The following is a 12,898-nucleotide window of genomic DNA, read 5'->3' on the forward strand; positions in this document are numbered from 1 at the left end:
TCGAGCGAGACGCCCGCCCCGAGGGAGCAGCCTCGGAGCCCACAACAACTGGAGCAGCTGTCAAAACTTCGCCGCTCCGCGCCGCCGCCGCCCCCCGGGGCCCGCGGCGGGGAGGGGCCGCGCGGGAGGGAGTCGACTCGCGGCCGCGTCCCGGCTCCAGCCGGCCCCGCGCCAGCGCTCCCCACCCCGGCCCCCGTCGCCTCCCCGCCGCGGGCGGTGCCTAGGGGAGGGCCGCGGGCGGAGTCCCGGGGGGTCCAGCGGGCGCCCCCGCCCCCGCCCTCGCCTCCCCCACCCCGGCCCCGCCCGCGCGCTCCCGCAGCCCCCTCCCCGGCCGGCCCCTCCCTGCGCGCCCGCCCCCCGCTCCGCCCGCCCGCGGCCCGAGGCCCCTCGCCCGGCCCCCGCCGGCCCTTGCGCGCCGAGTGCGCGCGCCCGCGTGTGGATGTGTGTGAGTGCGCGTCCTGCTCGCTCCATGTTGCCTCCTCGCCCGGTACCTGCGGCTGCTCCCGGGGCTGCGGGAGATGCGAGAGGCTGAGCCGGGGAGGAGGAACCAGAGCAGCGGCGGCAGCGGCGGCGGCGGCGGCGGCGGCGGGAGGAGCCCCCGGGAGGAGGGCCGGGATCCATGTGTCTTTCCTGGTGACTAGGATGTCGTCTGAGGAAGACCGGAGTGCGGAGCAGCCGCAGCCGCCGCCACCACCCCCCGAGGAGCCCGGAGCCCCGGCCCCGAGCCCCGCAGCCGCAGACAAAAGACCTCGGGGCCGGCCTCGCAAAGATGGCGCTTCCCCTTTCCAGAGAGCCAGAAAGAAGTAAGTTGAGTGTGAGGGAGCGCGGCCGGGAGTCCGCCCCGGCGCCCGAGCGGAGCTGTCACCGCACCGGGCAGCCGCCCGCGCCCCCCACCCGCCGCCCGCGCCCGCGCCCCCAGCCTGCCCGGTGGGGGTGGGGAGCGGCCGGGAGCCGGCTGCACCCTGGAGCTGCTGCCCGGCGGCCCCCACGCCTCGGGCCGCTCCCCACCCTCCTGCGCCCCTCGCCGCCGACCGCGCACCCCAGCCTCCCCCGGCACCCGGCACCTCACTCTGCCAAATAAGGCTCCGCTCGGGCTCGCTCGGCGCCGCGGCACTTTACTTTTTAGTTTGGCCTTTTCGGTGTGTTTGTTTCGTTCGGCTTCCAGGAGCAATTTTGGGCAGGGTTATCTCGGCCTCGTTGGCTCCTGCAGACAAATTAGGACCCCCCAAACACCCACTCGTCGCACAGGCGCACCCAGGTGGTGCCCAGGGCGAATCGATCCGGAACTACAAAGCCGCCTGCTCTGGGGAAACTCGTAGCTGTCAAACGCCTCGGCCAGGTGGGCGCCGCTCGCGCTCGGTGGGCTCGGCCGAAGCGCAGAGCTGGCGCGGTTTGCCTTTGTCAGCCAGTCGGTCCTTCAACTTTTCGTGATCGTAAACCGATATTTCCACTCTTTAATATTAATTTGGGAAGTCTGTGGACTTCTCTGCTACCCCTCCCCCCTCCCCTTCAGAACCGCCCTGCTGGACACCGAAGAAAAGCACTACTCTCGTGTGACCACACAGTGGAAGGTAAAGCAGTGCCTTCAAGTTTTGGAATGAAACGTCGCCAGCCAGTCCCTCCACCCCGGGCAGAATTGGAAGGGTACTTTGATTCGGATAGAATGCGAATCTTAATGTTCCCGAACTCTTCTCAGAGCCGTAGTGAAAGGATTACTGGTTTAGGAATAGGTTTTGTTTGTGAATGTAGATTAGAAATGGGGACCGTAGAGCACTAGAAACTAGAAATGTCTTTTAAAAAATGGTTCCACGGCCACTTTGTAAAGGAGGAAGCGCGTTTGGTGCCGCTCGGTGCTCAGCTCTTTCGGCTTTATAGTGTGCCCTGGAAGACCTGTGACTGTCCTACAAAGCTGTGGAATGGCGTCCAACAGGATACTCAGTTCATCTTATGATACTTTTATCGAACTGTTTGTAGTGGTAGCAGCACTGCGAAGTGGAGGAAAACAGTTCCTTCAGGTTGGGTGCCTTTATTTAACAATAGCATGGTTGTATGTGGTGACACGCAGCACACCCAGTAGGATTTCTTAGGGCATAACAGGGCCGTCTTGTGGGAACCTCTTGAAGCCCTTGACGGTGTGCAGCTTTTGCTTTTGTTTTCTTTTACTGTGAAAATGATTCAAGGCCTTCAACTTGGCTCACTAGTTTTCTACCAGCTACTAACCTTGCTGTGACAGATCAGAAGGGAAACAAGTACAGAGTTTATACATTAGTGCATTAGCTTCTTGGTGATACACAGTTGGGATCTATTTATTATACCACTCCCATTGTAATGTCATATCTGGTGTACAATGCCATTGCAATTATGCGGTAGTAACTGAAATTTGGAGAAAGAAGGTGAAGTCTTAAGTAACTTTAAAACTTTGCCACTTTTTGTATCTTTCAAAGCAATGCCATATTGGAGTTTCAAGTTGATTGCTTTTGGTTTTTTTCTGCTTGAAAAACATGTCTTGGTGTCTTTTTGGACATTCATTTGGAATTATTTTTTGTTTTAGGTTTGCTTTTAAATTCTTACTCTCCCTAGAGTAGCCCTTTCCATGTTTCCAGGTCCTTTACTGTATAGGTACACATTAGAACATTAACGAGAAAATGAGTCCATGCATACTTAACCCCTGCTGTTGGAATGAGCTCATTGGTATCAACACTACTTAAGGATACATCATGAAAAAGGTTGATGAAAAGTCTTACCATTTTATACCGTAAATTTTTATTTCTCCTATTACTAATGAAGGAAAATGCTTGAAAAGGTAAGACATTTATATAGAATGACACCAACCCAGCAGTATAAAAACACCCAAACTGGGAAATGTTTAGGAAATGTTTAAGTCTTAAAAGAGTTCGCATTTAGATTTGAAAACTGGTCTAGATATCATTTCCTTATAAGAAAGTACAGTCTAGCAGTAACATTGATGGTTCCAATTATACTAGTGGTTCAGTGGGTTGTGTTGCACTGCAAGGTTGATGGTTCAAAGCCACCAGCCCCTTGCTCAGCAGAAACCTGGAAAGAAAGATGAGGCTGTCTGTTCCTGTAAAGATTTACCGCTTCAGAAACCATGTGAAGCAATTCTGTTCCATCTATAGGGTCACTGTGAGGCCAGATCAACGGACCACAGTATTAAGATTCGTGCAGAAAGATACTGTAGTTAATTGGGTACTAAGACCCTGAAAGTGAAACTGATGTGTAGTGTTAATTTTCTAAGGAATAAGAAATGAAAATTAGGTTTTTAATGGCTGAAATTATGTGAAAATCACCTAGGAAATGAAAATTAGTATTCCTTTGAAATGTAATGGAGATAATAAATGGTCAGTGATATTTAATGTCTACCAATAATTTAATAGGTTGTGCTTAGCTAACTGAGTGTCTATGACCCTTTGTTAAGAGTGACATGCATATTTATCTTTTTGGTTTTGAAATAGAAAGTTAGTTACTCGTTGCCAGTTATCTGTTTCATGAGTGAATTTTTAATAATTACGTTGGTTAGGCATTTTCTTGTTTCATATTATTAGCTAGAAAATTTTAAGTTATTTGACACATTTGAAAATGTAGTCTACGTACTTATTGGTTTTATGTTAACTTTGATTATTTAAAATTCGTAGTTACTGCCTGAAAAAGAGTTTTGAACTGGTTTTGGTCTTAAAGGCAGAGTTTGGGAAAAAGCAAACAAACTCAATGGCATCCAGTCGAAGCCAGCTCATAGCAACCCTGAGTTCCCAAGACTGACAGTTTAGCTCAGGGGTTCTCAACCTGTGGGTCACGACCCCATTTGGGGTCCAATAACCTTTTACAGGGGTCCACTGATTCATAACAGTAGCAAAATTACAGTTTTGAAGTAACAATGAAAATAATTTTATGGTCGGGGGTGGTTACTACAACATGAGGAACTGTATTAAAGGGTCCCGGCATTAGGAAGGTTAAGAACCACTGGTTTAGGTAATTAGAGTTTGAAAAGTAAGTATATATTGAGATTTCCTTTTGTCAAATAGCAAGTGGAATGGTAAAATTTCCATGTGTCTGGAAGTTCTATCAGATAATGCTTAATTATTTATTTGGTTATTTGGAGTAGCTCATAATCTTTGCCAGAGGCAGAGGCTCAAGTCTTCCCATTGGCAAAGACAACAGAATAATCACTGGGAATATTTACCAGAAGTGTAATTATATTTTTATTAATGTGAAGAACATATATATTTTTTCTTTCTTACCGTGTAAACTTAAATTTGTAATTTGGGAAGCAAAGAAAAGCATCCTACCATTTTTCTCTAGGTAGATTGTGGGGCTAGGCTGGGGGGGGGCGATATTGCAGAAACAGCAGGGGGTGAAGATAGGCTATCTGAGGACATTTCCTTGGCTTTTTTCGATTAGACGTTAATACTCTAAGCCACTTCTTTAAGAGGACAGGCATGACAAGGGGGCTTAAAAACATTTGTGGAAAAATGGAATGAAAAGACTGTGGTTAAATTCTCTCACGTTTTCCCTTTAAAAAGTTACTTTGAGCTGTGTTACAGAAAAATTGGAAATAACCAGTAATTTTGTAGAAGGAATTAGCAAAAAATAGCAATGTAGCAGTTGAATCTTGCTACTTTATACTGGTACCATCTTATCCCTCAATACTCATTTCTCATTTTCTGAGTTTCCAATGTGAAATAGGGATTGAAACTGTATACTGCATTACAGTGCAACAGTTTATAGTCAGTTGATAACATTATAACTGTTTATGCATTGTGAGACAATGCAAATCTGTACTTAGGACATTAATTCTTAATCTTTCAAGAAGTTAGATAAATGGAAATTTTCAGTAGCTATGGGTCTCTGGAACTTAATAGACACTAATTTAATTGAAAAACAGGTCCTTTGATGCCAGCCACTCATCTTACTTGATTTTTTTTTCTTTACCTGATCCCACTGTACTTTGTTGTTATCCTGTAGTTCTTATTTTTGGGAATCTCGTATTTGAAAATGTGATGTTTTAAATTTAATACATTTTATTTTAGATTTTGGTCATGAATATGTAAGTTTTTAAAAACAAACTTTTATGTAATATCACAAAGCTTAGTTTTCCATATTCTGAAAATTGTGATTCAATAGTTGGCCTATTATCCGATGTCAGAATTGTCATCAGTTTGCAGGGGTGACTGACTATACATACCCCAGTCCATAGTCAAGTTTACTCTGACCAAATACTGATTGTCCAACCGTTTATTCCTAGACCACTTATGATTATGACTGAGGATCTTTCATGAAACCATATTATTTTCCAAAATGAAAATGATCAGTTCTTAGAGAATATTAGATGTTCTCTCTACTGTATGTTTGCAGAAGGTATATGTCAGATGCTTGATATGATGTAGTTTTTAATCTATATGAGATGTTGGACTGAGCATAACTTGGCTGCCATGGGTAAACTTTAAATTACACAATCTTTTTGTTCATGCGTTTCTCTTTAAAAAATTATGTATTATTTCAAAAAGCTGATTAATCCTTTACTCTTTTCTTTCAAAATCTTTATTATGCTTGCTAATGTGACTATTTTCAGAACTTGTAGATAGGGTAAGTTATAAATATTATGACATGAAATGGAGATGGATGGATGATTTCTATTTATTTTTGTCATGGCTTACCTATGAAATGTGTAGTGGTGATTAGTGAGAAATGTAGTGGAAACACTATAATTTTGAATTTGGGATTGGACATGTAAGTATTTTCAGAATTTGAAGCGTTCAAGAGCACAAGTTAAGTAGGAATGACACAGCTTTTTTTTTTTTTTTTGCACTTTCTAATATTTTTAGAGAAAGCCTCTTGTAAAAGATAGGAAAATTGCCTTACTTTGCTTTTGCTGTTAATTTTGTGGTGGTAGCATTTTTTTAACGGTTTTATTTGTACTTTATCCACATATCATATAATTCAATAATTCAACCACATCAAGAATAATTGTACAATCTTTGCCACGATCAATTTTAGAACATTTCCCCCTTGTATTCATTGCTATTCATATGATTTGTTTTCTTTTAATTTTGGCAAAAGTATATACAACAAAAACATTTTCTAATTCAAGAACTTTGGTGGCAGTAAATGCTGAAATGCTTCTAAGAAGTCTTATGCCTTTTGAATGCGTATATAACTTTTCACAGCTTTTATTTAGGATCTCGTTGACTTTGAGCTCATAATGACCCTATAGGACATGGTAGAACTGCCCTTGTGAATTTCCAAGACACTAACTTTTTACGGCAGTAGGAAGCCCTGTCTTTCCCTCGATGGGGTGGTTATTTCAAACTGCTAACCTTGTGGATTGCAACCCAACTGGAACCACTAGTGCTACCAGGCTCTTTTCATTTGGATACAGGACTAAGTAATGGTCAAATAGAGACAACGGCATAGACAACTGTGGAAGAATGGTTCTACAAAGAGGACTACAAAGACTTGGAGAAAGTACTAGGGGTTACCCTCCGCAAATGGAATTGTGCTAGGCGGAGTGGAGCTTTTATAGTATGCATTTTTCCCACTAGGTGAGCATCCAGCAACTTCCTCTGAGTTGGTGCACACAGTGGTGTAGCCTGGGAAGGTTCTCTCTGGTCACAGTGAATTTTTTTTCGTGAATCCAGTTTTGCTCATTTTTTGTGATGGTTGATTTAAGAGAACAGGATGAGGCTCTGAAATTTTGTTTCCTGGTGTGTGTGTGTGGGGGGGCGGGAGGGGGGAATGCCACAGAAACTTGTGATGTTGAACACAGCTTACAAGGACAGTGTGAAATGGGAAAAACTCGTGTACAAGTGGTTTTCTCATTTCCAAAAAGGTGAAATGTCCATTGATCACAAACCTTGTTCTGGATGTCTGGCAACTTCTTGAAGAGATGAAAATGTTGACTCATAGTGCATTTGGATTTTGTTTCACCAGGTCAGACTGTTAAATCAAGCTTTCTATTTAGAGGTTCTGAAAAGATTGTGCAACAGTATGCAATAAAAAAGGGCTGATTTGTGGCAGATGGGTGGCTGGTTTTACCACCAGGACAAGGTTACCTGCTCACCTCACGCCCATCACAGTGCACCAGTTTTTGGCAAAAAAAACAAAACAAAAAAACCCAAAAAAACCAAACCCAGCGTGCCTCTCTTGCTCCATGCGTCTTACTGATCTTACCTTACTGTATGCAGCATTTTTGTCTTCCGAGAATGCAAGGAAACATGGAAGAGATTTGATGACCTAGAAAAAGTGAAGAAAAAAAACGAGGGAGGTGCTGTTAGCCATCTAAACAGATGAGTTTGAAAAATGTTTCCGAGCATATAATTGCTGATTTGACAAATGTATTAAGTGTAATAGAGAGTATTTTTGAAGGTGATAGGTTGTTTTGTAAGAAATATTTTCATATATAGCTTTTGGGGGAAGAAATTCCATTTTTGTGGGGATTCTTGGGAGCTACTCCCACGTATTACCTGAATTAGGCTGTGAGGAATTGGGGAGACTGAATTTGTAGACTGACAAGAGAGTGTGTGTATGTTCTAAGGGAGCAATAGGATTATTCTACAAAGTATGTAAACTGTTTTCTGTTGGTGTATAAAAGCAGAGGCTTTAAATAAAAAAAGATCATTTTTATAATTATTGGGGGATTTTACAGCTCTTATCACAATCTATATACCCATCCCTTGTGTCAAGCACATTTGTACATATTGGCATCATTCTCAAAACATTTTCTACTTGAGCCCTTGGTATCAGCTCATTTCCCCCTTCCCCCACCCTTCCTCCTTCATGAACCCTTGATAATTTATATATATATTTTCATTTATTACACTGACCGCAGTTACCCTTCACCCACATTTCTGTTGTTTTTCCCTCTGGGAGGGGGTTATATGTAGATCATTGTGATCAGTTCCCCTTTTATCCTCCCAAGAGCAGAGGCTTTTTAAGAAAAACAAAAGTTTATTTTTAGCAATTTCAATGACATAAAATTCACCATACATTTCAATAATTCAATCACGTTCATAATGTGCATTTAAAAAAAGAACCCAACAAAAAACACAAGCCAAACTCACTGTCATGAAGTTGAAGCTGACTCATAGCCATCCAAATAGGGCCAGGGTAGAATTGTCCCTGTGGGTTTCACAGACTATAACTCTTTGTGGAAGTAGAAAGCCCCATCTTTCTCCCAGGGAGTGACTAGTGGTTTTGAACTTTGGGCCTTGTGGTTAGCAGCCCAGTGCATAACTACTGTGTCACCAGAGCGCCTCTTGTGCATAGAGCAGAGACTTAATGTAGAGGTTGGGTGTCAATCTGTATGGTCCTTGAATGCTAGACTAATGAGTCTGAGCTTCACCCTCTCATCCAGGGCCCAGCAGGTAATTTAATGAGTTATTTGAAGGATGTTTTTAAGATCGTAAAGACAGCTCATAACTTACTTAAGGCTGAATGTTGGAGAGAAAATGAACAGCCTGGAAATTTTTGGAGATGGTTGCTTTTTGAGGATGTGAATGTTTGTTTGTAGATACTGTGATTTTCAACAGAGGTTGGACTATTTGCTTTTTAAAAACTTGAATCTCAATTTTCAACTATTTTGATTTTAAAGTACTATTTGGGTCTCTTGGTGAGCCAGTTTGACCTGTAGGCTACCAGTATGCTACAGGTCTTAAGCTTCTTCTTTATGCCCTGGTTGTTTTACTTTATTGTGTAACTTAAGATTTTAAAAGCAGGTATTTTCCGTCTTCCTGAGGGCAGGAATCATTATTAAACTATTTTGTATTCTATGTAGCAGTTTATACAGCTAAGTTTATATACACAGATACTTGGTCATTTGATGATAGCTATTCTAAGAAAAAAGCCAAACCCAATGCAAGAATACTTTCTTCTATTAAATTGGCATTCTATGATGTCACCTTCTTGACACAACCACTGAAGACAAAGAGGGTGAACTATCAATCAAATGTGGTGAAGAAAGCTGATGGTGCCTAGCTATCAAAAGATATAGCGTCTGGGGTCTTAAAAGCTTGAGGATAAACAAGCGGCCATCTAGCTCTGAACAACAAAATCCAGATGGAAGAACACATAAGCCTGTGTGATCACAAGGTGCCGAAGGGATCATTTATCAGGCATCAAAGAACAAAAAATCATATCGTTGGGTGCATACCTCCATGATACAATCGATGAAGACAAATGGGTGCATAGCAAATGTTGCGAAGAAAGCTGATGGTGCCTGACTATCAAAAAGAGATAGTGTCTGGGGTTTTAAAGGCTTGAAGGTAAACAAGCGGCCATCTAGCTCAGAAGCAACAAAGCCCACATGGAAGAAGCACACTAGTCTGTGCGATCACGAGGTGTCGAAGGGACCAGGTATAAGGCATCATCAGAACAAAAAAAAAAATCTTACCATAGTGAGTGAGGTGGGGAGTGCAGAGTGGAGACCTAAAGCCCATTTGTAGGCCACTGGACATCCCCTTGCAGAGGGGTCTAGGGGAGGAGATGAACCAGTCAAGGTGCAATGTAGCAATGATGAAACATACAACTTTCCTCTAGCTCTTAAGTGCTCCCCCCCCCCCCCGCCCTCCCACTATCATGATCCAAATTCTACAAGTCTGGCTAGATCAGAGGCTGTACACTGGTACAGATAGGAACCAGAAACACAGGGAATCCAGGGTGGATGATCCCTTCAGGACCTGTAGTGTGAGTGACAATACTGGGAAGGTAGAGGGAGAGTGGGTTGGAAACAGGGAACCAATTACAAGGATCTACATGTGACCTCCTCCCCGGGGGGATGGACAACAGAAAAGTAGGTGAAGGGAGACGTTGGGCAGGGCAAGATATGACAAAGTAATAATTTATAAATTATCAAGGGCTCATGAGGTTGGGGGGAGCGGGGAGGGAGGGGAAAAATGAGCTGATGCCAGGGGCTTAAGTGGAGAGCGGATGTTTTGAGAATGATGAGGGCAATGAATGTACAGATGTACTTTATACAATTGATGTATGTATGGATTGTGATAAGAGTTGTATGAGCTCCTAATAAAACAATTAAAAAACAAAAGAAAAACACCAAACCCATTGCTGTCAAGTTGATTCCAACTCAGTACAGAGTAGAACTGCCTTGTAGGATTTCCAAGGCAGTGCTCTCTATGGAAGCCAGACTGTCATACCTTCCCATGGAGAGAGCCTGGTAATAATGTAAAAAGAGAAATTATCCTGAGTTGCCCTAGTCATGTATGAGGTTATCAGGATAGAGGAGGTAGGTTGTTGGGAATGGGGATGGGAAAGGTAGAGAGATTCAGTTACTCCAGAGGAAGAATTTTGAAGTTCCTGGAACAGATAGGCAATTACATATGTGAATTACCTGAAATCACTCACTGAGAATGTGAAGACAGTGTGGGAAATAGTAAAAAGGATTCGGATGCTTATTACTATTACTTTTACAGATGGGGGTGGTGGTGGTGAAGTTGGGTGGCGGGTGGAGACAAAGAACATCCAGAAAACTGGTAAAGGAAATCAGAATATACTCTTGACTCAAATGAAAGAGGAACTTCCAAAAGTTTGTGGAAAGATTGCATTATCTCTTCATTGCATCCCCCCCCGCCGCCCCCTCCAGCATTTGAAACCTCCTCATGCATGTACAAAGATGCTCATAGCAGCAGCATTACTAAGAAAGAAAAAGTGGCAACAGCAAAATGCCCACCAGTGGATCGCCATGTAAATTTTACCCAGGCAGCTAAATCTATGGGTTCCAGTGGGAATGCCAATGATGCATTATTTTATTTTAAATAATTTTATTGGGGGCTCTTACAGTGCTTGTCACAATCTATACACCCACCCATTGTGTCAAGCACATTTGTACATATGTTGCCACCATCGTTTTCAAAACATTTTCTTTGTACTTGAGCTCTTGGTAGCAGCTCATTTCTCCCCTTCCCCCACCCTTCCTTCTGCATGAATGATTGTTAAATTTATGATTTTTTTCTTGTCTTATACCGACCGCTGTCACTCTTCACCCACTTTTCTGTTGTCTGTCCCATTGGGATGGGGTTATATGTAGATCATTGTGATAGGTTCCTCTTTTTCCCCCCACCTTCCCCCTACCTTCTTGGTATCGCTACTCTTACTATTGGTCCTGAGGGGTTTAGATGATGTATTATTGAATTGAGAAAAAAAATTTTCCACAAGTTCTGAAGCAATAAGAAACTAGAAAAGCAAATTAATTAGTAAATCTTATTTTCTAAAAGGCACCTGCCCCAAATATGTACATATTTTAAGTCTTGATGGCATTGTTGGGTAAACAGTAGACTGATAACTAAGGTCAGAAGTTCAAACCCACAAGCCACTCCATGGAAGAAAGGTGAGCTTGGCTACTCTTGTAAAGATTTACAGCCTTAGAAACCCAATACAGAGTCACTGAGTTGTAATCAAATTGATGGCAGTGGGTTTATGTACATATTTTAGGCATAGAAAAATATTAGGAAGAATACATAATAAATATTAATCTTCTTGGAGAGTATATCTTATGTTCAACTTCACTTAAAAATTTAATAACTAAAAGTTTTAATCTAGTTTCACAAATGAGAAATCTAGGATCTGGGGATTACACAGATTTTGGAGCCAAGACTACTTGGATACAAACCCAGCTTTTCTTTATTAACTAGTTGACATTAGGCACAATATGTATCTTTGTGGTGCCTCAGTCACCTCATCTGGAAAGTGAGTATTGTAATACATCAAACTTAGGATTGTTGTGAATGAATGGATTTATATATGTGTAGAATTTAGACCAATGTCTGGCACTAAGTGTCATGAACTAAGTGTCATGCTCACCAATGAATTTGTTAATCTGAGATCACAGAGCTATTTAGTAACAGACATGTGATGATGAGATAACTACCAAACGCTAAAAAAGACCCCATGACATAAAATACATATATAGTTATTATTGGTGAGAAAAGAGCCATTTTCTTTCCATATAAATGACCATAATCAAGAGAAAAAGAAGAGTACTATACAAAGGGTAGGTCAGCAGAAATCTCAATAGAATGTTTTTTATTAACACATGAAAATCAAGCAAAGTAATTACTTAGATGCTATGTATGTGATGATGCTATTACAGTTATTTTTAAAATGTCATCCAAATCTACATATGATATAGTGAGTCTTTAATATTACAGATCTGGTGACCCAGGTTTTGTCAGTTGGTCTCCCTACATGGACTGGTTACTAGGTGGTTTCTTGATTTTTTTTTTTGGGGGGTGGGGTGGGGCGGCGGGTGACTTTTGTTCTTTACCCCTCACCATAATTCACTTGCATGAGAAGCCGTATGTACTTTTTCTTTCTTATTAATTTTAATTTTTAAATTGTGAATTGAGTAAAGGTTTGCAAGAGAAAATCAGTTTTCCATTCAACATTTCTTATATATTTCCCTTCATGTCACTTGATTGTAGTCCTCACACCAAAACATCACTAATCACACTTGTGTTTTCTCCTTCAGTTCCTCCTTCCCTAACCCTTCTGAGCTTTTATCTTTGGGAAAATGCTGCTCTTTGGATCTCAAATGGTTGATTAGTCTAGCAGGGGTCCTCAAATTTCTATGCACATGGCACATATCTTATTTTGAAGTAAAAAACAAACGGGGCAAAAACACCTGGTGGGCTGGATAAATGTCCTCGGCAGCCGTTGTTTGCGGACCCCTGATCTAAGGAGTACTGAGTTGCTATGCTTTAAAAAAGTCCTCTGACCACCCTCTTTTGTTTTTCCTCTTAAGACATGCGTATTGTTTGGCTGGAAATTGAGCCATGGACTGAGTTTATTTCCAAACATGAAGGGTGAGTCAGGGTCATAATCTTGAGGGTTCCACCAGTTTCCATTTGACCAGTAAGCCTGGTCTGTTTAAGAG

The 12,898-nt window shown here is 42.3% G+C and overlaps 1 protein-coding gene across 15 annotated transcripts in view; it reads left to right on the forward strand.

The window, feature by feature from the left end:
- The first annotated feature begins 423 nt into the window (after nt 1-423).
- Nucleotides 424-12,898, forward strand: part of KMT2C (lysine methyltransferase 2C) — a 327,314-nt gene continuing 314,839 nt past the window's right edge. For 11 of the 15 annotated variants that reach the window (XM_075550191.1, XM_075550199.1, XM_075550194.1 and 8 more), the window contains exon 1: nt 424-803. In XM_075550191.1, coding sequence (XP_075406306.1) covers nt 643-803 — 161 coding nt within the window. In that variant the 5' untranslated portion in view covers nt 424-642. The remainder of the gene's footprint in view (nt 804-12,898) is intronic. The other 4 variants (XM_075550200.1, XM_075550206.1, XM_075550201.1 and 1 more) reach the window with 1 other exon arrangement.

This window comes from Tenrec ecaudatus, chromosome 5 (genome assembly GCF_050624435.1).
Source record: "Tenrec ecaudatus isolate mTenEca1 chromosome 5, mTenEca1.hap1, whole genome shotgun sequence".
Taxonomy (NCBI): Eukaryota; Metazoa; Chordata; class Mammalia; order Afrosoricida; family Tenrecidae; genus Tenrec; species Tenrec ecaudatus.